Below are 26158 nucleotides of genomic sequence, written 5' to 3'. Positions count from 1 at the left end.
GAGTCCCGGACCCGGCAGCGGGTTTTGCGTGTGTGGTTGGCATGGCTGCTTGAACGAAAGGTGCGGCAGTCGTCAGCCACCAATTGAGTTCTAGCAATCGCATCACCAAACTAATCAACTGGCTCTGAACTCTCAATACCACACGCTCAAACCAGATCACCCCCTTGCATGTTGCTTGTTCACCGAGCGTATTTTGATACCGAGATTCGACAGATGGTCAATTGCAAACCAATTCATGTCACCAATTCGTCCTCGGTTTCGAAACGGCACGAGGTGGATCACGCGATGGACATCTGAACAACCACCACGCAAAACGTCGACCCTACTGTTGCAATTGCGACTTCTCGCCTAAGTCTCAAACTCGAACTAAGGCAGGCCGACCACCGATGATGGACAACTCACCACCTCCCTCTTTCCTCCCGCCGCTAATACACCACAGTAGCAAGAGAGAGGGCAAGAGAGCCAGTCAACGGAATCTGCAACTCCACGCGGGCAAGGCGCAAAGAAAAGAAGCGGTTACACACCCTCTATCCTTTCCCCGCCCCCCTGCGCGGGCAGCTGGAGCTACAGAGCTCGGAAACAGCCTTAACCGCCATCAACATCCTCGTCCGTCGGGCAGAGCGGTGAAGAATTACACGGTCTGTCTCGAGGGTGTATATACCGGACCTTGCCCTTCGGCTATGGAAGAAAAGGGCATCTCGTGGCCTGGCCAAGCGCAGCACCCCCCACCAAAGATGCAGCACCCGTTCAAGAGAGAGAAACTCATTACGTGCAGTATAACGATGCGGGGTGGTTCCCTCTGTGCGTGTACTGCGTATGTTCTTTAGCTTTTCTGAACCCTTGACCAAAGCCTAGAGGCGAAGAGTCATCGTGTGCCCTTGCCGTTAGTAATCTGACGTGTTCTTCTGGCATTGCTTCTCTGTGGTGGGGGTTATTGGAAAAGTGAGGGGTTTCAGGGCTTTCTCAACACTAATTTTGGCCTCTTCTCCATTTCGAGAATTGATACTGACCAAAATGCCGCGTTTCCTGGGGAGGGGGTGGAAAGTCAAGACTGAAGCTTGGGCATCAACAATGGCTTGAGGAGAAGAGTCATACGCACAGCAACGGGGAGAGGGTCAAGCATTGAGCTGGCCCAGAAGGAAGCAAAAAGTGATAGCTTCGTCTGCCCCTCACTGTCGTCGCCGTTTCTGCCTCGCCAACGAGGTCGTGGAGGGGTAAACGGGGCCTGGGGTGTAAGCCTTGCCCCCCAAAGGCCAGAGGCCCAGGTAGGCCGTCGCTGGTGGCTGATGAGGCATCGTGGCCCTACCGCGGCTACGTGCGGATGCAAAGTACTCAAAGTCCCTGCAGAATCTGTGACCGTCCATCACGGTTCCGCATCCCCGAATGAGGGGGGGAGGCCACGATGCGGCGCATCGTGACCCCCCGTCCGTTCAGCTACAGCTTACAGGGCGTTCCGCATATCCCGCCATGCGCCTTCACTCAATCTGTCTTTCTCTCTCGGGCATATCCCGACGATTGATTACCTTGACCTTACAGCGACACACGCCCTGCCTGGTAGTACGGGGCCCGAGGCAAAACTCGGCCACAATTGTAAGGGACCTTTGTCATCGTTATACAAGTCACGTTGAACGACTACGTGGGCTATCGACAGGAGGCAACCAGTTGTACCGCCCATCTCTTCATCGCCGAAGAGGGAACCAAGATCCCGCCCCGTCCGAGTTACGCCTCCCCCGAACCGCGGTGCGGACATTTCCCCGCGAACTATCCGTACCTACCTCACTGTTCCGCGCGTGATGCGGGACGTCCCAGTCTGGGTCGATTTGGAGGGAGGAGAAGAATTCGTCAGCTCCAGGCGCAAAGCCACACCCTCTCACGTGCCACTTCTGCCCCACCCCGAGAAGTTGGGGCTTAGCTCGCGCTCCGTCCTGAGGTGTCCGTCTCCAAAACTTCGGCCAAACGGCGATGCCGCGGGCCCCGCAAAGCCACCACAGCCTCAGGTGGATACCCCAGCAGCTCACGCAGTCACGTGGTAGTGTGAAAAGACCAAGAGCCGCGCACAAAAAGCCACACGCACGGTCCCCCCCAGATCCCACCACGTGCTTCTGGCCTACGGATCCGGGGGTGTGAGGGCCAATGGAGCCAATCATTGTGTCCAATCACACTACTTCATCCCAAAGATGCCATACCCTTGACGCTCTTTTGTAAGCCGGCCCCTCTTCTTCGAGGTGGAGATGGTTCACTGGAATAAGTAGAAAAAAAATATTCGAATAAACTATTGAGAGAGAAAAAAAGATACAACGTTTGAACAGTCAGCCAAAAAGCCAAGATGGCACCGGGAAGACCCCGATCCCACCCGCGGCCTTATTATGGAGTTGCACCCACAGTCCAGACTTTTGCCTTGCAAGCTGAGCATGTCGGAGAGTTCGCTGCACCTGATCCAATTGAGTGCATACCTACATCGAAACCTCCCTTTGGTGTTAGTACGAATAGCAGGCTTGTATTCGTCAGTTTACCGGCACTTACTATGTGAGCCACATAGTTGTCCTAGGCAAAAGGCCAAGAGCCATCAACCCGTCCCATCCCTTTCCATTACTCCATCACCGAGTTGGGACCGAAATATTCTCGTCACCCATCCACGGAGGTTGTGGATAGGTATACACTGTAGGTCGTACTAAGAAAAAAATCATCTTTTTTTATTCGCTTGAATTACCATAGAACAAGGCATCTACTGTGGTTTCTTCTCTAGCTGTCACGTCCCCATAACGCACACCAAGTGTTAGTAATCCAGTCTGATCCAATGGACCGGCCCAGATGACCGGCCTTCCGGAGGTGGTTCCGATGCGGACGAGATTCCGCACTCCTGTCTCACCAACCATTCTGTTGCATTGTTCCCAAAGCCTCAACACCCAACATCATATTTTAGCTCACATGCATCCACCGGCAGTCGGCAATCTCTTCCTTTGACGTGCCAGATCTGAAGCGGGGAATCGCATCATCTCGACATCGGAAGAAGGGGCTTGGCATTATCGGATTGACAGTATCCTGCTTGAATACCTTGGATGGGTAGTGTTATAGAGTTCACCTCCGGGAGTCGCAGCTATGCCAAGCAGGAGACAGCTTGGATGGAACTCGTCATACCTTTCCGGTTCCCATTATCGGCAACTGGACGGCAGGCTGCTTACAACCAACGGCATCGAGCACGGTCACATAGTTCGGAACGTTGACAAAGGTTTAATCGGATCCGGCACAGTCACACCTGCCCCTCGAATACAGTTTTCCGATTGAGGGTGGCATTCAATGTCTTCCCCTGCCCGTCTGCCATGTGTCAGAAAAACAGCAAAAGGACGGTATGCTTTTTAGCCCTACTGCGTTTTCCCAAATCTCGAAACTACCTCGGGCCTACTTTTCGCTCCTTTCGACGCTTGATACTCATCTCGGGCAGTCTAGATGCCGGGTCCAGAATCCCAACCACCACGAAAATGGTCTCCAACGAAGAACCCGGACATGCTAGGCCTTTCTAAATACCGAAAAAGAAAGGAGGAGAGAATGTGGGGTTTCTTGGAGCCGTTCCTAAGAATTGCTAATTAGATCTGGAAACCCTCCAAGGTGGCTAACTCAGCATCCACGAAATCCACTCACTCCCGACCCCATCCCATTGCCTTCTTCTCCAAATTTTGTCACGCAGAGAGAAGGGATGGGACGGAGGACTCGTGGACGTGAGCCAGTGAACCCAGGGCCCAGAGCCTCATTGGAACTCGTTACGTCGCGGGCCTTGCGCGCACTCGCCGAACCGTCTCAACGAAACGCGCTCCCTCGTCTTTTCTTCTTCTCCTTCTCCACAAAGGCGCCGAGTCCAGTGGCAGTGAAGGACTCGGGGTTACTTACACGCACACCTTACCATGCCTCCAAACTCCAACCTCCTATTCTCCAGAATTTACCAAGTAACACGATCCCTCCTCGCGCAAAAAGCCGGTACAGAACCACGCCCATTCAAGAAAAGAACCAGAGAAACTTAGCCCCGTCGTGAATTATGAGCAGATTGCAATCACCTGGGGTTTCCACCTGGTAGTATACACCTGCCTACATAAAACTGCCGGAATGTATAGAAGAACCGTGTAGACGCGGCGGGGGAAGTGGTCGCGGATCAAACACGATTAACCTAACGATTCCACACTACCAGCCGCATCATGCTCGCAGGGCATCTTTGAACAGAACGCGTTCGAGACCGCTTCGGCCACTTGAGGACAATTTTCAATCTCTAGAGCTGGTGCACTTTACCTATCGACAATAATTCCAGCGAAGTTGACCGCGAAAACGCTGCGACGCAACTGCAGTAGTGTCAAGACCGCCCAAAAGAAAAAGCACGCCCATGCGCATAATGATGCGCCAGCCGGCAGAGTAGCATCGGGGGAAAGAAAAAAGACGCTTCCAGTTTTCTAATTGGCGTTTCTTCCACGCTATCGAATTCGACTCAATTGAAGGATGGGAAACTCGTATCGAGAGAGAGTTCGGCGTGCGCGATATCGATAATTCACCATCGTATCAGCAGCCAGCAAGTTACCTAAGTATCGTCGGCTTCTCGATTGGTGCACGGGAAGTAGGATGAAGGTAGATCGACCACTGGCAAACCCGCCAGTTCTCTAGATAGCTTCAGCACAGGCTTTTTGCACATGTCAGCGCAAGATACAACCCGTCGCCGCCCCCGGATGCGTGACATCAAGGACGCAGCAACTCCGACTGACCCTTGTTTTTTCCCCCGCTGGGACGATGAGATATGCAGTGGTCTGGGCTCATACTTGGTTCAGCATCCACAGCAATGACCTTTCAGCGTCTGCTTTTCTGCCGTTCAATGTCTCTACACTTTTTACAGAGAGTACTTCCTCATCTGCCTCATTTCCATCAACAATCGAAGCCCCGTTTTCTCGTGACACAAGCCAAAAGGATCAATGCAATCGCAAGCCTTTGTTATCCTTTGCCCCCCCCGCGCAATCTCAAAACCAGATGTATCAGAGAAATCAACGAAAAGGAAACCCGAATTAAACGCCTCTCTGCGGCCGGCCGCTCCCCCCCTCACTCTCGCAAAGGACAAAAACGCCACGATATTTTAGCCAAAGACATAGAACAGGGCAGACACGGAGCCGCGACACAATGTAAGCCGCAAGGCTCATCCGCAGTATAGGGGGGAGGGGAAAAAAACCCGGCAATGTGCCGGAGGTGCGCATACCCAAGTCAAGAGAAATAGACGAACGAAGACATACACACACACACACACACATGGAAACGCACAGCGGCGTCCGGGCACCACCGCACCGCAGACTCAAGCCATGAAAACTCCCTACGAGCCTCCGAACTGAGGAAAAAGAACGATAAATGAAGCCCTGTCAGCAGATCTAGCGCAAATCTCCCCTCCTCTTCCTGAGTCTTACTTACCCCTTGTGCGGCGGCGGCGGCGGCGGCGGCGACGGCGTCGCGCCCCTCCTCGAATTCCGCAGAATGCCGGGTGAGCAAGCCACGCGCCAAATTCCCAAATCTCTTTTCCCTCAAATCCTCGGGGAGTCAAGGAACGGGCATCAATACCTACCTAGTAAGAAGGACGTCGAATTGAATCAGGTACTTCTTATGAAGAAACAGCCAGAGGGTAAAGCCGAAAAGTATCGCAGCCTGTTTCCCCGTATGGACCCTCACACCACCAGAGAAGAGATCAGACTGTCAATCCGGATCGCAAAGATACCAAAAAGAAAAAAAACATCCATCCGATAACGAAGGTATCCAAAGGTCGTCGGTATCCCACAAAGCCAATGCCATTCGACAAAAGTCTTTTGCGATCCGGGCACCCGCACAGAGTACCTTAGGTACGTTTAGAACCAGGCGTTCACGCGTCTACATTTGTCCCCAAATACTTATTTCCTCCAAGAATTCTGTATTCCGTACTGGACTGCCGATAGGTGTGTGTGTGTGTGTGTGTGTCCGTACCTCTGGGAAAACATTTTGGGCTTCCTACAAACCACAAGCCAAGATCGACCCCTCACCTGACAGCCTCAAACTTTATCGACCACCCCCTCCTCCTCCATACACTTATCCCCCCGCTCTCCCCCCATCAAAATCTAACCACGGCAACAACAAAACCACACACACGTGATCGAAAAACAAGATCCAAACAAACAACAGATGAACAAAACTCTCTCTCAGGGAAAAAAGCAGATCCGTCCATCCCTCGGCAAACACTCCAGCTCGGCAAAAAGACCTGTGCTTCCTCACCAAACCTGGACGGGGGGGGGGGGGGGGGGAACAAAAACACAAAAAACAAAAAAAAACAAACACCGTCCGACAAGAAAAAAAACAACCCCCCACCCCACCCGGAAAACCCCGGGCGGAAAAGAGACGGGCTGGTCCCGCGAACGGGGGGGGGGGGGGGGGGGGGGGGGAGGACAACATCAACGAACAATCACAGGCCAACTATTCTCCTCAGTGTAAAAGAACATCAAGAGTGAATCAAAAATTTTACCCAAAATGCGCAAAAAAGGTGATTGAACGCATGTGGCAGTCATCCCATCCCCTTCCCCTTGCCCTCCCTCCCCGAGAAACATGCAATGTAAATCACGTACCTCGTCCGTACTCTGGACTGGTATCAACCACCTCTCACTTTCACATGTCCACGAAACCTATCCCTCTCTCCGCAATCGCAAAAATGCCAAAGCAACAACACTCTAGGATTGCAAAAATCCAGCCCATTCTCAATGCGACTCTTCCTCTTCCTCTTCCTCTTCCTCTCCCACTCCCACTCACCCTTCCAATGTCCCTCCCCTGGCGCAGCCCTAGCGTAACCCGCCGTCGCCTTGGAATCCCCCCCATGTCAGCAATGGCCGAGCCCATGCGGTAGGTATGTCTCGTACTGTCTTGTCTACCCATCGCCTTAGTAGTCCGTACTCCGTAGATAGACTGATAATGCACAACACCGATAAACGGGCTCTGCTTCCGGTCCCCGGGGTGGCTCGTGATGGAGCGCAGCTCTAGCGTGTCGGCCAGCGGTGAGCGCATGGGCTTTTCGTCTGCGCTTCTGCCATCAGTCAGCAGTAGCAGCAAGTAGTCATCTGCCCGGTCGCGCAAGTCCATTCAATGCGAGGCAACGCCGGTGGTGAGTGTCACAGGGCACATTGAATTGAAAAGAATAAACGAATGAATGAATTGCAGTGTCACAGTGATGATGAGGCGAGTGTTTGATTGAATGGCCAACTTTTATTCATGTTTTTGCTAAACTCTTTTGACGATTTTGGGATTTTTTTTGGCTTCGTCGCAATGATCTTGCTTTTGTGGTCCATCTGCGCCGACCTTCTCGTGCGCTTTTTGTTTTTCAACCCAGCTTTTTTCAACCTCTTCTGGCCCTTTCGGCCGTTCTCGTGGGAGTTCTCCACTTTTGGTCTTCCACCACCCGGTTTTTCTTCTCCCTCCCATGTCTTGTCATCAGCATGCCCCAGTCAGTGTCAGGTCCTGCTGTTGAAGTCGCCTTCGGGCAATGCCTTCTGTAGATGTGTTTTCCCCTCCTGTTGGTCCTGTCCATAGAGTACAATCCACCTCTCCTTCACTACAAAACTTTCAAACAACCATGTAAATGCAGAGACCCAGACCCATTGATAAAACATGAAGGTGGTATGTTGCGAAAACAAAACAGACCATGGTATCGTGTGATGAAGAGACGCCGTGCAAATGTGTGAAAATTAGAATCAGGTCCAAAGGGCCCACCCCGAGGCCCAATGAATGCACCCGTGTCGTATCATGGGACTGAATAGTCCCAACTATGCGCGCCCATGATTATGGTACTATGATGAATGGCAGAGCCGATGCGATGCCGCCGCGCGCAATGCAGTGTAAAAGCAACCAGAAATAGCTGTGCTCGAGCGGGCTCGAAGGCCACACGCTCGTCAGATATCGTGATAAGTGTGTGTGTTTTGTGTTGTGTTGTGTGTGGCGCGGTTATGTAATAGTGATTTACCATCCCTTGGAGTGGTAGCCTCCAAAGTTGTCAGTATCCTTGGAGAAATACTGGGGGTTGACCGGGGCGTCTCCGTTCTTGAGGCAAACCTTCTCGGGGTACTGCTTCAGGTTGGCGACGTCGTGAGAGGTATGGCGTCTCTTGAGGACAGCGTTGGCAGTAGACGACTTTTGCTGGCGTTCCCAGAGAAGGTTGCGGCGAAGAGACTCGGTCAACTCAGTCGCAAGCATGTTGCGCCGGGTAGTGCGGGGAGAAAGAGCAGCTTGGAGGTGGCTGTGGCTGGCTGTGGCATGGATAGGCTGGGCAGCCGAGCGAGGCACCTCGTTGATGGGCTTCAGAGGAGAAGAGCGATTGCCGCGCTTCATCATGAGAGGGGCGTCATCAGAGTCGTTCGGGGAGACGGCCAAGGTAGGAGGAGCCGGGTGGCTAGTGCGCGACCAAGGGAGTGCCGAAGTAGACTGGGAAGCAATGTTGCCAAGCTTGCTGGAGCGGTCGTTCTGCTCAGTCATCATGAGCGTGATCAATGAACGGCGCGACGTCAAATTGACCTTGGAGTCGACGCGCTGGAAGAAGGTCTTCTCATCAATACTAGACTTGTTGCTGTCCTCAATGGAGTCTTCCCAGTCGGAAGAGTCGTCGTCATCATCAATGGCGCTCTCGTCAACGTAGTCGGTCTCTGAGTCGTCGGCAATAGCAGAGTTATCGTCGTTGATCATGCGGGTGGAGACATGGTCGGCAAAGGAAGTCGTCTTCTTCTGACCGGTGAGCAGGGAGCCGGGTTGGGAGGCAAGAGCACTCTTGAGAGAGCTGTCCTCCTCGGAGGAGCCGCCGACCTGGAACATCTTGCGCTTCTGGACAGGAGCGGGAATGGGTCTGAGGTTCTCGATGCTGTGGCCTTGTTCACTCGAGGAGCAAGACTCGCCGATGGAGAACATGGGCTGCTTCTTGGACAGGATGGGCTTGGCTGCAGGTGATGACCTCGGCTCGGGAATGGCGGCGGGAGAAATAACCTTGGGAGAGGCAGGGATGGCTCTGGGGATCTGTGATGGAGAGAAGCCGCGGACGACGGTGGTGCGAGAGGTGATTTCGGGTGAGGTCGGCTCTTGGGAGTGCTCTTCTTCCGATGACTTGCAAGGCGACTCGGTTGTGGTAGATCCAGAGTGCTCGTAGACGGGGGAGGCAGGGGCCAGGTCGGGAGTCTCCTTCATAGGAGGCATGTAAGGGGAGGCCATTTGCGGAAGAGGTGCAGACAGGGGCTCGTTCTCCTTGATTATGGAGACGACCATCTTCTCGAAGTCGCCGGAAGTGATGTGGCGTTCCTTGCCACGGCTGCGGTTGCTCGCGCAAGAGTCCTGTCTTTGGATTCTGGGGCGGATCTCGAGGGGTGCGGACAATGAAGTGAAGTCGACTGCCTCGTCGTCGTTTTCTGACTCAACACTGCCGGACAGTTGAGGAATATCTTGTATTCTGCTGGCTTGGGGAATCTCTCTGGGCAGGCTGGTGGCGGTGATGGAGGCTTGTTCCTCCTCGGTGCAGCAGAACGTTTCACGGTTCCACAATCGCCAGCTGAGGTTTTCTAACCTGCGGCCCTGCTCAACAGACTCTGCGCACTTGGCAAAGACTGGGGGTGTGTTAGTAGGCGCGTAGTGCGCGAGCTCCTTGAACGGAGCAGCCAGGTGCGAGATGCTTACCAGTCCACATGCTGTAGAGGTTCTGAGGATTTGAGGTATCGACCTTGTTGATGACATTGGTGTCCACTGTCAGGACATGCGTATCGAGAGGGTAAGGCATTGCGCCGAGATGGGCTGCTCGAATTGAGCAGCTGGAGGTAGTCGGTTCCGCGGATATGGTGGTGGTTGAGATTGAAGAGACACCCAACGTTGAGGGTGTATTGGGATTCAGTACAGTAGGGCAGATTCGGCACCTGGAGCGAAGCGAGATGGATGTTGTCGAGATCAGATTTGGAGTCGCGGGTCGTGGTTTTGCGGGTGGCGGTCGATGATGTCGACGATGAAGTGACGGGCGCTATGTACGTCGGGGAAATGATGTCGCTGGAAGTGCTGATGCAGACGTCGAGGTGCGGAAGGGCGAAGACAGGAATGCTTTAATATGATGGCGTTTACGGGAGGGGAATCCGGAGAATGCTGGCTCTGGATGTGCGGAGAGGTGTCGAGTCGATGGTCGAGATGTGCTTCTGGTGGAGCAATGAAGTAAGAGGAGAAGGGAAGGGTGGAAAGTCTGGGGGAAGACGGACGTTAATAATTATCGTCACCTCGGGTTTGGCCAGAGAGAGTTGAAAGATGTGGATTAGATGGCAGCGGAGTGGGATGCATGTAAGTAAGTATAGGTAGATGTAATGTGCGATGGGCAATGGGAAGAGATGGGGATTGGGGGGGGGGGAGTGGGTGGAAGGGGTGAGAGTACCTTAGGATTTTGGAGGGGGGGGGGGGGGGGGGGAGGGGGGGGGGGGGGTGGGGGGGGGGGGGGGGGGGGGGGGGGGGGGGGGGGGGGGGGGGGGGGGGGGGGGGGGGGGGGGGGTGGGGGGGGGGGGGGGGGGGGGGGGGGGGGCGTGGGAAATGTCGATGCTGGCATGGGGGTGAGTCGCGGTGAGCAAAGTACGTATATCCTCGCACCTCCCTCAGCATGGAAGAAGACAAGAGGGGAGGGAGGAGCGAGCAGGGGCCCCCGGCATGGGGCACCACTACCTGGTAAAGAGGGAAAAAAAGAAGAAGGCACGAAGGAGAGGAAGGGAAAGAAGAGGGTGTGGGTGCTGAGGTGTGGGGGTGTGAGTGAGAATTGGGTATGGAGAGGTAAGGTACGTACTGCGAAAAAAATGAGAGAGAGGAGAGACCTTGGGACCTGAGGCCTTGGGTTGTGACGACGGAAGTGTTGAAGCAAAAGTGGAGGTAACTCATGTATTCAGGTACGGGGCACAAAGTACCGCCAGTCGGTGGCTTTTCTCTCTTCCAGAGGGGAATGACCCTCCCCAAGACGAGCATCACAGGAAGTACCACTTCTTCTCAGTTACCAGGTAGGTGTATTCGTGCGGATATACGGACAGCGTTCTGCGGTTGCTCAAGCTCTCGACTATCTTTGCCTCCAGTTGTATCTATCCATCTGTCCTGGCGAGAGACGGACAAGTCAGTTCTTCTCTGCTGGTTCTTTCGGCTTGTGACGACGCTGGGCCTCTTCGTGCCGGGTGATTCAGAATCAGGTCTAGAGCAGAAAGAAAGACTCAACTCAGTCAACCTAAGTCAGTCATGTCAGTGTGTTCCATCCCAAGCAATGTCAGGGTGTCAGGGGTTCTGAACGACTCTTTGCGGCGGTATCTCGGTACGTAGCCGAATGTACAGACGCAAGACTCCACGAGACCACAGAACCAGAACGGAGAGAGCGCGGAACAGTAATACCAGCACCCAGCAGCGCAGCCATCAAGCGCAAGACGGCAAGGCAGTCACGGGTGCGCAAGAGACCTTCTGGGACGGTCAACGACACAGGGATACGTACAAAGGGCACTCCAAGGGCCCAAGGGAAGGGGGTTGACGAGGTCCAGAAACTTGTCGTTCGGGGAAGTTCGGTACACTGCCTGGACGGGGCAAGTCGTGGTGGCTTCCCCCCCGGAGTTCGAGAGGGGGTCCAGGAACGTGAGCTGTCTTGACTCTTGACTTTTGCTCTGATGTTCCCCGAGAGACTCCTCCCAGAGAGACAGTAGCTCCCTTATTCTGATCTCGAACCAAGCCCAAAGGGGCATCATAGGGCAATTGCGCTGAACTCCATACGGCAACCCAACGCGCAATTTTGGGAGCGCGGGTGACCCAAGATACTACTTCTTTCGGTATAGCTCACTTTCCTCGACACTTAGCCGTTTTAGGCAGTACTTCAGTCCGTTGAGGCGGCGAACGTCGACGGTCAGCTGTCCGCTCTCCCCCCTCTCCGTTCCATCCCTCCACGTCTTCCAACTTCAGGAACGAAAACTTTCAATTGAGACCTGGGGCCTGGCCCAGCTCAGTCCGTTGGGCTCCACGTTCAGCTCCACGGACGCCTCGCCCACGGGACCGTTTGGGTCATGTGACGGGAGTCTTCTGGCCGTCTTCGTCGCGGCATCACCAATCCAGGCCCATTAGATTGCCGCATTGCGTCCCGTCCGTCCGTCGGCTGTTTTGTCACCGTCAGCACCTCGGCCAATCCAGACCAAGCTACTCCGTATGGAACATGCCAATTCAGTCTCCATATCGCGTCTCCGTCACGGTTCTGGATCTTTGGGGGGCACAGAATCTTCGTACGTACGTTCAAGAGAAAAACGGAGACTCTCCCTGTGCGGAATACGGGGTTTCTGTCACCAATTCTCAGTGGCTAAGTCGTCTGGCCGAATATGCGCCGCGCCTCATCTCCACGTTTTCCATCCAAAAGTCTCCATCGGCCTCGTCTCGACCTCCAAAGACTCCTCCACAGGCAAAGGCTCCTCCGCAGAGTCCACACCTCTACCCCCGTCCGGTCCTCCGTCGCGCTTTTTCCGTCAACCGTCATTCGGTACCTGACCGAAACACCCGTACACTACCCAGAGAGGATAAGCCAGAGATCTGCTACCCAAAGAGGCCTGGCGTACCTCCTCGATCTACCGTCCTGCCGGCACTGTTCCCCTTCTGGCACCCTCACAGACCGCGACGGCCTAGAACGAATGCAGCCTCGACAGCTCGCTGCCATTCACAGCGATTTCCGTCTGGTTACTGGTCACGAGCCGCCGTGCCTCTTCCCGCCGAAACGGATCGCCGTCCAGCTCGAACCGTGAAGGCAACGTCCATCAACGCCCTGTCCCTGTCGGTCCCTGTCCAGCTGCTCACCTGCCCTGCGGCCTCGCTGCTCTTCTCCGAACCTGGGGAGCCACTGGAGGGGGAAAAGACTTGTCCTGCCAGAGGGAAAGGGTCCCTGACTGACTGACTGACTCCTTGAGCTGAGAACGGCACAACGGAGGTGACAACGCACAACGAGACCACCAGAAGAAACGCTCGACTCGACTGGTTCGCCTGGTTCTCTCTGCTGTGCCCGTGACTTCGGACCAACCCAAACCGATGCTTTCTCAATCTCTGCCTCGAGGCTTTAGGTTGCTCAACCCTTCCGTCGGGACGACCGCCAATCGCTTCCCCGGAAACCCCCCTTTGAGTCTTGACGTTCACTCTACGAATACTGGGGTCAAACAGATGCCCTGGTTCCGAACGTTCCAATTTCCCCAGCATTCGTTCCCGTCCCTGAAGTCTGGATCACGAGTCGCAGGTGCCGCTGCAAATACAGTGCCCGTTAATTGAATTGCCATGGCATTGTCACCACGGGGACAGACTTGTCGCAGCCCCTCTTCCGCTTCGAGCATCTCCAAACCTACGGATACCACAGCCGCGAGGTCCCTCGGGACGAAATCCGGCCTGCTACGCGGAAGGATAGGTTTAGGCGCAAGATTGGAGGGAGAACATCTTTCGGCGACTCGCAGTGCCCGTCCGTGTCCACGAGACTATCTCTCATGGCGGCTGCATAGCCCTCGATAGTGTCGACTGCTCATAGTGGGCTGGCACCAAAGCAGCTTGCTTGGGCCCGGACTCGCGACGGCGACAAGGTCAATTCGTCGTCGCCAAATTTGGTTGCGGACGAATCGGCGGCGGCCCGTCCTTGAGCGCTGACACGGCGATGTGACATGCTCTGACCCCCTCGCTGGCTTGCGACTTTGCTGCTTGACTGGTTGCGGCAGCGCGTCTGCGCTCGCCCCAAATCGACCCCGTGATGATGCCCATCACTTAGGTCATCAACAAATCCTGCCGCTTGTCGCCTGTCTGCCGCCTGCCCGCTGCCCGCCCACGAAGCTCAGCCCTCGTGAGGCGTCAGTAATGACAAGGGACGCCATAATAACAGTCATTCTCAATGTTGATCGCAAGGAGGCATCCTATCTACAGACATGCACATCAGCCAAGCAGCAACTTGGAACCTGGTATCGATGATGAACTCAACCGCCCTGCTTGCTCATCGCCTCATTACCTACCCCGCGGTTGGTTGCCAGAATGTCATGGGATCCAGTGTTCATCAACGGGTTGGACAGGGGGTCGGGGGCAGCAAGACGCAGATGGGCGCTTTGTGGGCTCTCCCACGCCCCGGAATGAGTTGTTCTTCCTGCTCACGAGAGACACTCATGCCAACTCAGAGGTCAGAAAGAAGAAGGCCAAGACGTATGCAGTCGGTGTCAGAAGGCATGGTTGAGACTGATCGATCCTGAGGGACCGACAGAAGCAGCATGCCAGACCTTCGTTAAACCTTCGAGGCTTTCTGGTTCCTGAACCAGGGGAGACATTCGTTCCCAAACTCTCAAGCCCCGGCATGGGTCAACTGGTCACCAGGCCCCAAAATGTGCCTCGTCACAGCACCTGGGGGAACTTTGGAGAGGCTGCAATTGGACCCTTGAAACGTCACCTTTTCCCCAATGCAGTTGCTGGAGCAGTTCCTAGAGCCTGGTGTTCATTTCACCGCGTTGGTGGTCACTCGTCACTCACCTTGCAGTTCGTTTTTTCTGCCACTGGACATCGCCAAAGCCCTACAATTCAGAGTTTCAGGCTTTCAGGCTTTGCTCATGGTCCATGTGGTTTACTCATCGCGCAATGACCGCCGCTTGTTTGACAACTCACATTTTCAACTCTGCGCAAAAAGCAACGTTTGTCGTTCGATTGGGACCTTGCTTGACAACAGTTTGGTCAAGTGACGGGTTGCCTCTGGAAGCCCAAAGTCAAGCCAACGCCAGCACCCCACGTCTCGTTAGGTACCATGAAGCAAACACCGCAGCTTGGGGGCTGAAGCCACTGCCACTCTTTTCCTCTTTTCCCTCACCCTGAAGCCGCGCCACGCCTGGCATCACGGCGACTGTCAGCGCGGGATGCTAGTTCTGTGGGAGCACCCGTCCGTCCGTCACGGTTGGCGGAGCGGCCAGTACCCCTACTCTCCGTGGTCATCTGTTCACCCTTGACCCAGGGTGACTGGAGGATTCTGGCTTGCCTATCTCGCTGTATCCTTGAAAGTTGAAGCCCGATGTGCACGGCATTTTGATACGGGCTTTCGGCGCCATCGTCGATGGGGAGCTCCGCCCTTGTCAAGCCCGAATTGACAATGGCAGAGCACAATATTATCTGCCAGGGGGCACTTGTCGTGAGCGCCGTCACCTTGGTGTTCGCTTCGCAGAAAACGGTCTCCGGGGGACCACGATATCGCTTCCGCGACCATCTAGCAGTCCCGAGGCCGTGGTAATCATACGTCGTGCGGAGCTAATGGGAAATGGACAGGCCCTACGATCCTGCTCCAACTCACCCCCGACAACGGACCGAGAGACAAAACGGAACCCGCGAGTAACATGATTGTGAGAAGACGCGAACATGGTGACGATCATACGAGGCAGGAGGGAAAAAGGTATTGTCCTAGCCTCGCGAAGATATCGCTTGCGCATTTGAGAACACGCGACGCCGAAACCAACGGCGCAGTTGGAGCTAGGGGAGAGGCTTTACGAGGAATCAATCACTCTTGATTCCTTCCCAAACTCCCGGATGCCGGTGTGCATGGGTTCTAAGATGAAGGGCACGGCGCAAGCCATACTCGAACTGGGTACCCGGTGAGCATTCCATCGAAAGACCGATGGCGCGACAAACAATTGTTCGGTGCAAGTTGCGCTCTCGAGCCGGGGTGGCATATTCGTACGCATAGTGTACGAAGCAGACATGGCCAGAAAAGATGAGACGGCTTGGATCCAACAACCCGGATTATCGGAATCGTGGGATTGTCAGGAGTGTCGTTAACTGACAGGACTGTTGGTTCTCCTCCCTTTGCCTTCCTCGGCTACGACTATACCCATGGTATTGCGAGTTGTTGCGACAAGCAGGCCAACGGGGGATGGGTGAAAACCGATATCCCATGGGCCATGAACCCATGCCATCATTCACGAAAGGACGGAGCATTCACCTGAAGTTGACCTCGGCCGGGGGTGGGAAGGGGGGGAAGCGGCCCGGTTCTGGAAGGCCAACTGATGCATCCCAATCAAATTGACTTTGCTACACCTGGTCACCGGTAGAGGGATTGGGAAGGCGATAAATCATACAAAAATCCCAAGAACCGGGGACGGTGTAGACGCTCCACCACTCATGGTCCACTGCTATTGTGGTTGGTTGGGCGCAGCAGGAAAAATCGTGCACCTCGGCCTGGCTTGCGGTACTTCTTCGCTTCGCCGCACACAACTGCAAGCACACCAGGCCACCCAGGTTCCGCCAAGGTGAGGAGAATGCCTGTGAAGGTGAAAAGGTGTGGGAGTTGGAGATTGGAGAGGGGAAGGGGAAGGGTGTGGTTCTTTGAGCAAACGGGTCCTGACAAGGCATCTCCAACGACGACAATTACGACATGGCCCTCCGACTCCCTCTTGCTTTTCTTCTTCTCTCAAAAGGTTCCCAGGGGACTGGACGACGACACCCATGATGAGACGAAATGGGCCGGGTCCCCGGTTCACACTTGACTTTTGACCTCACATATCTGATTTTGTTTTTGCTACTACGGATACTCTCTAGGTCGCTGTTTGCACGCCTTGTCGGCTACTGCGAAAATGATACGTCGCATCGGCCGAGAGATTGGGAACCTTGGCCTCGGGAATATCTAGAGCATAGAGTTTGTGCCTAGCTATCCCTACGGCGCCTTCAGCTCTGGGGAGAGGTGGTGGTGGTCAGTCACAAGGTGACTGATAACATCATCGCCAGCATCTGAGCATACAGATACCAGTACGTAAGGGCGAGAGGGAAACCGGACAAAAATTGGCAGAGAAAGGGGAGAGAAATGGTGTGTGTGCCTCTGCCATCCCGGACAGCATGCAGGGATGGGTTTGTCCATCGGGCTTCCACAACGGGAAAGCAATGTGGGGGCGCGCCCTTCTCAGTCGGCGGCGGACGGGGCCGCTTCCGGCGCGCTGGGCCCCGAACTTCTTCTGTGAAGGTTTGTGTGTGTGTCTGTGAAGCAACCCAAGCTCAGGAAAGGAATTGCGGAATTTCCTAGGCCGCCCGCGGCCGGGTCAGCTGGTGATGTGCGAAAAAGCAAATACGTGGAAATCGCGACTCCTGTCATTGGCGCGAGGGAAGGCAAATAGTAGTTTAGCCAAGACGAAAGCTGACTCGAATCGCGGTAGGTACGGAGTAGGCCTGGTTGTAATCACCGGGCTTTTCGATGCGTCGGGACGTAGAGTAGGTCCCGGATTTCGGAAGATGCTTGGTGCAAGGTAGCGCGAGTCGACCATGGCGATTTGGAGGAGCGTTTGAAGCATCACGATCTCTATCGATTCACTCGAATCGACGGCACGTTTGCGTATTTGTTTTTGCTTTGGAACTCGTTTATCCATACACCGAAACGCAGTGTCCGCTTCTGCTGAGACTTGCCGTCTCATTCCTGTCTGTCGCGTTCAGTCGTTCCCTTGGCTTGATGGACAGTTTGCAGTACAACTACGTATTCCCATAGGCTACCCATACTACGTGGCCGAAGGCGGCGGTCAGATGCGCGGAGACGGAATGCACGATGGGGAAAAGCCCAGCGGCGGCTCGCGGGCCGGCGACTCTTCCGTCCGAAAGGGGGATGGGGGACGGTGAGCCCCCCCCCCCACGCGCGGTTGGACCGAGTTCCCGCCTCCCTGCCACTGCTCCAAGTTCAGAGAAAGAGTAGGTAACCCGCAAGAGTGCAAAACTGCCTCCGGCTCCGGGACAGCGTGCAACCCCCCACGCGCAACAGCTTGGTAGGGAGTACGGAGTACCTTGAAGCCATATGGCACTGGCGGGATGGCATTGGTACCGTCGTGGTAGGCTGTAGCATACCCATACACAGGCTGCACACCAACTTCTTTTGGGACCCTGGCGTGTTGTTGGGTGGGTTGGTTCGGATGTAACCGCACGGGGCTGGCTCATAGTCCTCGTTGTATGTAGGAGATTTGCAAACAGGCGCGGACACGCAAAAGGCACCGGCCGGAGAGGGAATCTGGGCGGTGTACGGGGGTACGGGTGCGGTGTAGGAGGATGCTACGTGACGATGAGGAAGGAGGTGTGGCTTCTTATCGTGGGCTATGGGGATTGGGGGGCTTCTTTGCTTTCTTCGAGAAGGATTCCGGCTTCGTGAGGACTGGATGGGGTGGTGTAAGCCGGAGATGCGAAAGTCTGAAGTATCATGAAATGATGGGGCATTTCCCAAGCTCCGAGTAGTTTTGCGCGTGGGGGGTGGTTCGGGTACTCAAATCCTCTGATAATTGCCGTTTATAAAAAAAAAAAAATTCAACATGTGTCGAAATGCCTGAGCCCTCAAGACGTGGGATAGCAAGTTCAACATTATCCCGCGTTTCATGCAGCAGTCCCAGCTACGGGGTCGTGCGGGTTTCGCTAGACTCCTCTCGACACCGAGGGATTATTTACGACCTGGCACCGCTGCCATCGATCGCTGCGAAACGGGGGGAAGTTGATATCGCCATGGCCGTGAGTTATGTCGATCAACCTTCACCTCTGCCCTCTGTAAGGGGAAGACGGGCGGTTGACCAAGTACCGAACTTTGCTATGCCTGAGCGCCGCGTTGTTTCGCGTATCAGAGGTATCGAGGAGTGGGATAGAACCAGTCGGTCCAGTGAGAACGGGAAGGGAAAACACGTGGGGAACGTGATTTGCTGCGTTGTTGCAAGCTGGTATTGTTTGCGAAATGGTAGCGGACGTTGCTTTTTCTCTCGTCGCTTGGTGTTTTGTTTTCCCCCTCTCTTTTGCGCTATTGTGCTAGTCAAGTCTAGTTGATAATACATGTACCGATCCACGCCTAACGGACGGATAACGACGACCCGTCGGCTTGGTTGTTCTCATCGCATTGGAATCGGCGTTTGGCGCGGGAGAAAAAATGGACAGGACTTGTTTCTATCACAACTCACAAGGCAATGTCTTTTTTCTTTCTTTCTTGCTAACATTTTAGGTTATCAAAGGGGGGGGGGGCCATCAAATCATGATAAATCTGGAAACCAGTTTCAGAGAATGCATGCAAAGCTGAAGAGCCACTATGGATACCTTACTGCGTACAGATGCATTCACGTCGTTCAACGGGGTGGCCCCGTTTCCCGACGATCCGGGGTTGCTTTGGCACTTTACCGACGATCTTTCAGCAGGAGGCCGACGTACGGATAGATCGAAGGCCTCTCCGTTCGGCGTCTGGCGCGCAGGGAGAACAGGAAAGGGAATGGCGGCGCCTGGAAGCGGCGGCGGCGGCGGCATGCGGCAACAGTAACGGTAACGACAACGGCGTATGACCCTTGCATTTTGATATAAAAGTGACGATCTTTACTGATACTGTTTTGTCGTCAATAATGACAGCTACCCGACGGGAGAAGCTTAATGACTAGTACACTCCAAGTGCGCAGATTGATAGAGCAGTACGGGATAGAGTTGGCGATTGCGTAGGCGCGTTCACGGTTCCGCCCTTTTCACCCCCCCCCCCCCCCCCGCTGTCAGATTTTGTTTCGGGAATGCTCAGCTGACCTACCCATCTCGTCATTTGTGACGGCGAGTCGCGCGGGACAGGCCTGAGCTTTTGTCTCCACCCGCGGAGAGACTGGCGAGCTTCCCCGGATGACAAGGGGGTAATGGGCATTGGGGGGGGGGGGGGGGTTTGTCCCTTTTTGGGATTTGTCTTCGCGGTTTGTGTGAGATGTCATTGGAGGAGGTGGTTCTTATGAGAGAGAAGAGTTTGGATGGTGGGGCTGGGACCATTCTTGGGCGATAGGATTACAATGGTTTTGGAGGGGAATAACTCCAAACGGGCGAACGGCTTTTCTTTGGAGCAGCGCATGCAAAGCAGGGTAAGAGTCGATGAGATGCAGCTGGGTCCGCGTCCGCGGTACGGACGTTATGCGCGTGACGGCATACCGGGGACGATTACAACTTGTCGTGTAGGAGTGCGTCGTTTCTTATTTCAAGTCAACCGTTCTTCTGGGGTTGCGACGTTGGCGGTTGAGATCAAAGGGGGGAGGGGAGCAAGTTCTGGGTGAGTGGTGTGGGATGTATCGGTCTTGGATTCAAGAATGGCATCGTGTGGTTATCTCCAGGCCTGCGTGTTTGTGGATAGTCCACAGTAGCCGTCCGACACTCTTGATCAACAGACAAGCTGCGGCAGGTGTGTTTGGGGAATGCTGTATTGGCGTGGGTGACGTTGCTCTTCACCAGATGTCCGGCCAGAAAGTACGCTCAAACCCCAGCTCCAGACTTCTAGCCATGTTTGTTTGCTTTTTATCAGACAACTGCCACGCTGGAGGAAAGCCAAGACATGGGGGAACCGGGGATTCTGATCCGCGGTAGTAGCCTTCATTGACCTGGTTGGATATCGTTGGGGTTGATTGTCATTCAGACGATCGACAAACAGTAGTCGGTTGTATCTGGGAATACCATTGATCGAGACATGTTAAGGGCGAATCGGTGATGATTCTTCAATGGCAATAGAGCACGGCTTGGTGCAGTGGTAGCAGCATGGCTTATCTTGGATACGGAAGGCTCGGCGGGTAAGATCTACGGACGTAATGTGCGATGCCCTGAATAGGGTAACCTGAACAGCTGAAATCGGCATCAAGCTCTTCTCGCCCCTGGAATCAAACGGGACGGGGAAACGGTGAAGGCTGAAGCACGATGACATTCCTTCCTGCAAGTCTGGGGTGGGGGAGAGCGGTGAGGGCGCACGCATGTCTATTTCTATAGTACGATCTATTGAGATCCAATGCAATATGTTTGACGCGATCCGATACGATACGATATTTCATGCAAGGCTTGCTCACCTGCACGGTACATGTAGGGTAGGGGAAACGAGTTGCAGATGTTATCCGTACCTTATACCGTAGTGGCGGAAGATCGAAGCCGGCAATGGCCGCGCAGGTTCGTTTTCCTGCAGCAGCGGGAACCGGGGAGGAGGTAAGGGGACGGACGGAGAGGGTGGGCGCGTCAACGTCCGGCGGCAGGCAAGCGGGCGGACATTTGAGAAAATGACGCGCGGGTCGCAGTGACGGCCGCGCCGGCGTCCGCCATGGCGGGGAGCGGTGTAAGTTACAGATTTGCTCTGTTTTCTGTTTGATCTTGTCGTCGGAGTTTCTATTTTCTGGGCCGGACTATTGGCTTTTACAATTATTGTTCCGTTTTACTTCGGACAACCGTTTGAATAAAATAATAACAACAATAAAAAAGAAAGAAAAGAAAATCGAAATGTACAGATGCCTATCGCCGGTAAAGGTTGCGTGAACTTCAACCTCAACGGCATGTTTCGCGGCTTTGCGGCTTGAGACCTCCCCGCAACGTTGTGAAGCCCGAGATGTCACTGATGCAACAAAGTGAGATATATGTCACCAGACCCAAGCCCAATGTCTCTAATGTGCGGGCGACGGCACGGAGGGGAAGATGGGGAGGAGGAGGAGACGAGAAGCCCGATGCTGGACCGGATGGCGGCGGGCCTCAACCCTCCGCACCCTCTGCTTGATTCATGTTCAGCCGACGAAAGGGCAAAAGAAACAAGCCATCTACGGGAGGGCTGAGATGTGCAACGCCCGCCACGGCTTCACTCGGCCTCTCAGAGTAGGGCAGGCAGGTAGGAAGGCAGGCAGGCAGGCAGGTGTAGCAGGCAAGGCGGGAAATCCGAGTCCTGTCTTGTGTGACTCGGTCTTCCCCTCTCGCGGCAGAGTCGTGGCGTCTGGAATAGGAATGAACGGTTGGATGGCGAACGTGCCTGATGATCAGCATGTCCAGAAAATTCAGGACCAGAGACTTTGAGCCTCGTTCAGCCGAACCTTTTGTTGCTTTTTTGAATGTCTTGCACTTTGTAGCTGAGTCTGCGGGTTCGAGAGTCTGAACGTGGACACTGGACTTCTTTTTCCTCACGGCACTCGGCGCGACGGGTAAGGATCTGCGGCCCGGAGTCTTGTTTCGGCCTATCACGTTTCTGAAGAGGCATGTAGACGCAATGCGAGCCGTCGAGCTATAGAGAGGAAGTCTACCAGTGTAGTTGACACCTGTCAATGAGGATGAATCGTTGAAGCTAGGGAAATATGGCAGTGATGGTGATTGTCGGCGGGCTTGGCCACCCCGCAAGCCACCAAACTTTATAGTGTCATGAACCCTTGCTGATTAGCGCCACCCGACCAATCGCTCACGTTGGAATCAATATCTGGCAAGGGGCTGTAGGGAAATTCGTCTTTCCCGCCGTTAGATCCAGATCTGACTCTCGAGGACGTACATCTCGTGACTCGAGACCGAATATCATGGCTTTGGGAGGCATGAAAGGGCTTGTTTGGGAAGTTGTAGAGAAGCAGCTGAAGTGTCATCGATGGACGGTGATTTGATGCAGCTGGAGTTAGTCCCTTGTTCTGTCAGTTGTCACCTCTCGAGGGGGAGATTAGTGAGCCACAGAGGCGGCACTGCTCAAACTTTCAGCGTTTGCACCTAGGGATTAGTCGTCGTCGATAGACGTCTCGGTAATTCGCAACTGTTGTTGTGTTGTACGGGCTGCTGAGTCGTCTGGAAAAAATCGGTCGGTACCTGGGGTTCACCACGATGTGTTGGCAATCGCAAACACGACTGGGGTGGGCTGAAGTTTTAGGCACACCAACGATGGTTTGTGGCACTAGTAAGTACGGGGAGATCAGTGTCGCTTCCCGTCCGGATACATCTAATTACTGCCATGACTTGTGACCAATGAAATCGTGTCTATTGAGGCATCTCGATGGCTGCCACACTCGTTGCTTCATCAATGGGCATATGGTAAGAGTCTTTCATATCGAGGGATGTATTCGTATCCTAGGTGGCTGATTGATATGAAGACTCCTCAAGACTCGTGACGAAGCTCGGTTGCACTTTGCCTGCCGCAGTTACGTAGACGCTTGTGCCATGGGACTGGAGACTCTGAGAGACTGCCAGATTGGCGAGGGACCAGCTCTCGGGAACGGATCTCGGAGTGGCCACGGCGTTCATCGATGATGCGAATAGTTGGGGTAATAAGAGAACACCGAGTGGTTCCCGAGCTGATGATCTGCAGTAGGCTGGTGGTAGCTTGAACATGTATGTTTGCCCGCATTCCTGTAAGGTACAGCAATTCATTGCATCAACAATGGCAAAGTGTCAAACGTCAATAGACCCAGATCGAGAAGCCTCATGAATGCCACATATGTCATTGTCGGGATACTATAACGTCAATCGAATATCACGGGTTCACCGACAGGAATTTCGTTGACTAAAATGAGAAACGGAGACTCAAATATTATATTATTTAACTCTGCGTCACAAGACAAATCATTACTTTAAGTCTATTAAATCTCATATTTAAAAAATAATCATCTGTCAAATACTCCAAGCTGGGAATGTTGACCACATAATAAGCATGAACACGAATCTCACCTAGTGACCCCAGCTGAGCCCCTTCCTGAGGGGCGTGTAAAGTGAGATGAGACGAACATGGGCAAACGAGGGCTGCAAAAGCACGGTACTGGCTGGACGGGGTAGTATGGCCAAACATTTCTTCTTCCTTTTTACCCAGTAGGTCTCCCAGCCCAAGCATCCGCGCATTCCTCACCCACTCATCTGGACCTCCTTCACCTCGGCCGGAACGCTTCCCCGGACGGGAAGGCCTGCCAGGGCGTGGCAGGCCTGGCGAAGCGGCACGCACATCACGCACACCACCACACACATTGAATCTGTCTTTTTGAGACAAGCCTGGGGTCACATTCGGCCGGAAGAGACATGAGCAAATCTCCTCTCTACCAACCTATTTCTTCCCCCCTCATTCGCAGGGGTTTCTCTGTCAGGTTTGCTCTGGAGGGTAGTGTCAGGAACGCCTCTTGCGTCGTCGGGAAGGGATGTTTCGTATTATTGGCAGCTTGGGGATGGGTGGTGGAGATGTAGGCAGGTATTTTGGCCGTTCTAGATTCGGCCGGCTGCCTATGCGCCGGCAGCATCTCTGCAAATCTCTTCGTCAACCCCTACGAATGGATACCCACGATTTACACCCTCTGTTACCGATGTTCCCGCGATGCGCGAGGGTACCGATGGACGCCGTGGATCTGGTCAGCTGTCATTTATCACATTTTGGACAGAGTTTTTCTACGACCATCCTATTCCCACGCAAACCCATAATAAAATCAATACCCAAAATCGAAAACAGCACCTGGACCGCGGGACTCGGAGGATCCGTGCCTGCCTGAGATGGAGGGGTAAGTAAGACCTACTCACGAACGTCGCCTGCCGGTTGGGAACAAAAGAGTCAAGCAAAACTACGTTTGGAGAGTCATTCGCAAGCTGAGCCGGTAAGGGGACATTGAGAATGCATAAATCAGCTAGCGACCTCTAATACTCCACTATCGAGAGATCTCACAAGGGCGGCGCCGGATGCCTTTTTTTGTTTGGGGTTCCTCATCGAACTGGAGTAACCTGATGGCATTTACATGTGGTTTAGTTCTCCTCTAGCCATTAGAATCCCGTCGCTGGATCCGACGGTCGTTGATCCGTAGGCCGGTATGACGGAGGGGGTAAAAGACAGACACGGGCGCTGTCTCTGCCTTCGAGACAACGAGGACCTGGAAGTCCGATGGGAGAGCCGCGGGGGAGAGACCGAGAGACTAGACTCACAATGACCCCTGTCACCTTCATTCGAGCGCTGGCCACACACCAGCAGCCTTCAGGCCTACTCAAATATCTATGTCCGTTTATCCTGCTGGTTGTAGGTATCGCCTTGAGGTATCTCACATGTGCAGATTGCTGCCCAGGTCTTCCTGCCATCGGATCGCGCGCATAGTCGCACGCGGCTTTTGCCTGTCAGCAATGGTGCAGGGCGACCCGTCATCTTGAGAAAACCTTCCACGTCGGCTTCTGTCATGCGTCCTCGCGGCAGCACACGTCAAGCGAAAGGTCTAGACGGGCAAATAGACCCGTGGTCTGCGCAGGCAGCCTTGTCCATACCGAAAGTCTCCAAACAAAAGGGTCTGTAGCGCACCAACCACGACGGACTTTCACGGAGGGGGGTCCGAGCACGCAAGAGAACGGCGCGTCGTTCGGTCACGGAGCGTCGCCCGGGATCGTAACGGGGTCCCTGTTCACGACAGGCGGCCGAGTCGGTGGTGAGACCGGATTAGGCAAGTGTGTTCGCGCGGAAGAGTCGAAGGGGAGAAAGCAAAAGGCGTGGTGTTGTTGCCCTGCGCGTGCTTGCTACAGGCGCGATGGTCAATTCCAGCCCGAGAACTGAGGAGGCCGGCCATTCTGGCCTCGTCTGTCCGGAGTCCAGGAACTGTTTTGCGATACGGGTGAGGCCAGCATTCCTGTACATCACTCCTATGCCGGTTTGCTCCCTTTCTTCTCCGCAGTGACGGACCTCCATTCATCGAGTTGATAAGCCGTCTTGTGTCCTCGGCGTTTGCTTAAAACCCCTTTGGCTGCTTCTCAAGTCTAGACTCACCGAAAGCCTAGTCTCGCATTACGCCCTTATCCACTTCCCCCTTTGTGTATTTGAGTAGCACGGGAATGTTTCTATCAACATCTGCGGATAGAACGGAATATCAGACCGTGGGTCGAGGCATCGCGAGCGTACGGACCATTCTCCAATTTTTTCCCTTCCCACGTCCATGAACGCGCAATTACCGGTCGCAGCTACTGCATGTCCGCCTCTTCACGTGATACCACCTAACGGTTTAGGGAGATACTGGTCATTGCAAGTTGCGAGCGAGGCCACCGCGGAGTCCACAAAATGACCGTTGTGTCCCCGGACGGAGGATCAGATTCTTGCACGATGGTGGCAAAGCCCGCTTACGCCCAGCCCCCTCTCGTGCCTCTAAACCCCGCGACTGACATCCTCTCGAGCGAGGCAACAAGGCTATCAGACTTCGGATCTTCGTCTTTACTGGGACTGGTGGATAGATTCGACGGAAGGAGGGTCTTTCGCCGGCCCACGGAGACTGAGAAACGCTAAGGCAGATCACCTCGTTCGCTCCAGATGAGAGAATTCAACACATCCGGCAATCATCTTCACGTGTCTTGATGGGCAACAAATGATGTGCGCGCGGTCTTTCAGATCGCATGTCCAATTTCTGGGGACAATCTTGCGCAAGGCGCATGATCAGCGGTGGTCCCCTGAATGGGACCG

General features: G+C 54.4%; 6 protein-coding genes across 6 annotated transcripts; 3 read left to right on the top strand and 3 right to left on the bottom strand.

The window, feature by feature from the left end:
• Positions 1–1467: 1467 nt before the first annotated feature.
• CABS01_12663 (uncharacterized protein) lies at positions 1468–1794 on the top strand (the record flags this gene model as incomplete). Its single annotated transcript, XM_060546016.1, has 1 exon — positions 1468–1794. The coding sequence occupies one exon, from the start codon at positions 1468–1470 to the stop codon at positions 1792–1794; it is 327 nt and encodes a 108-aa protein (XP_060396247.1).
• Positions 1795–7986: 6192 nt separating this feature from the next.
• CABS01_12662 (uncharacterized protein) lies at positions 7987–9781 on the bottom strand (the record flags this gene model as incomplete). The annotated part of the gene is made up of 2 exons (XM_060546015.1): positions 7987–9611; positions 9682–9781. 2 exons carry the CDS (start codon positions 9779–9781, stop codon positions 7987–7989), a joined length of 1725 nt encoding a protein of 574 aa, XP_060396246.1.
• Positions 9782–14847: 5066 nt separating this feature from the next.
• Positions 14848–15370, bottom strand: CABS01_12661 (uncharacterized protein; the record flags this gene model as incomplete). Its single annotated transcript, XM_060546014.1, has 2 exons — positions 14848–15282; positions 15326–15370. 2 exons carry the CDS (start codon positions 15368–15370, stop codon positions 14848–14850), a joined length of 480 nt encoding a protein of 159 aa, XP_060396245.1.
• A 1535-nt stretch (positions 15371–16905) lies between these two features.
• CABS01_12660 (uncharacterized protein) lies at positions 16906–17628 on the top strand (the record flags this gene model as incomplete). The annotated part of the gene is made up of 2 exons (XM_060546013.1): positions 16906–16984; positions 17501–17628. 2 exons carry the CDS (start codon positions 16906–16908, stop codon positions 17626–17628), a joined length of 207 nt encoding a protein of 68 aa, XP_060396244.1.
• A 2120-nt stretch (positions 17629–19748) lies between these two features.
• On the top strand, positions 19749–20045 carry CABS01_12659 (uncharacterized protein; the record flags this gene model as incomplete). Its single annotated transcript, XM_060546012.1, has 1 exon — positions 19749–20045. The coding sequence occupies one exon, from the start codon at positions 19749–19751 to the stop codon at positions 20043–20045; it is 297 nt and encodes a 98-aa protein (XP_060396243.1).
• A 1444-nt stretch (positions 20046–21489) lies between these two features.
• Positions 21490–23542, bottom strand: CABS01_12658 (uncharacterized protein; the record flags this gene model as incomplete). The annotated part of the gene is made up of 4 exons (XM_060546011.1): positions 21490–22069; positions 22570–22664; positions 22894–23106; positions 23327–23542. The coding sequence occupies 4 exons, from the start codon at positions 23540–23542 to the stop codon at positions 21490–21492; spliced, it is 1104 nt and encodes a 367-aa protein (XP_060396242.1).
• Positions 23543–26158: the final 2616 nt, after the last annotated feature.

This window comes from Colletotrichum abscissum (assembly GCF_030869225.1).
Source record: "Colletotrichum abscissum strain IMI 504890 chromosome Unknown Scaffold_39.1, whole genome shotgun sequence".
Lineage (NCBI taxonomy): Eukaryota > Fungi > Ascomycota > Sordariomycetes > Glomerellales > Glomerellaceae > Colletotrichum > Colletotrichum abscissum.
The sequence above is the reverse complement of the archived record's forward strand: the minus strand, read 5'-3'. Positions and strand labels throughout refer to the sequence as shown.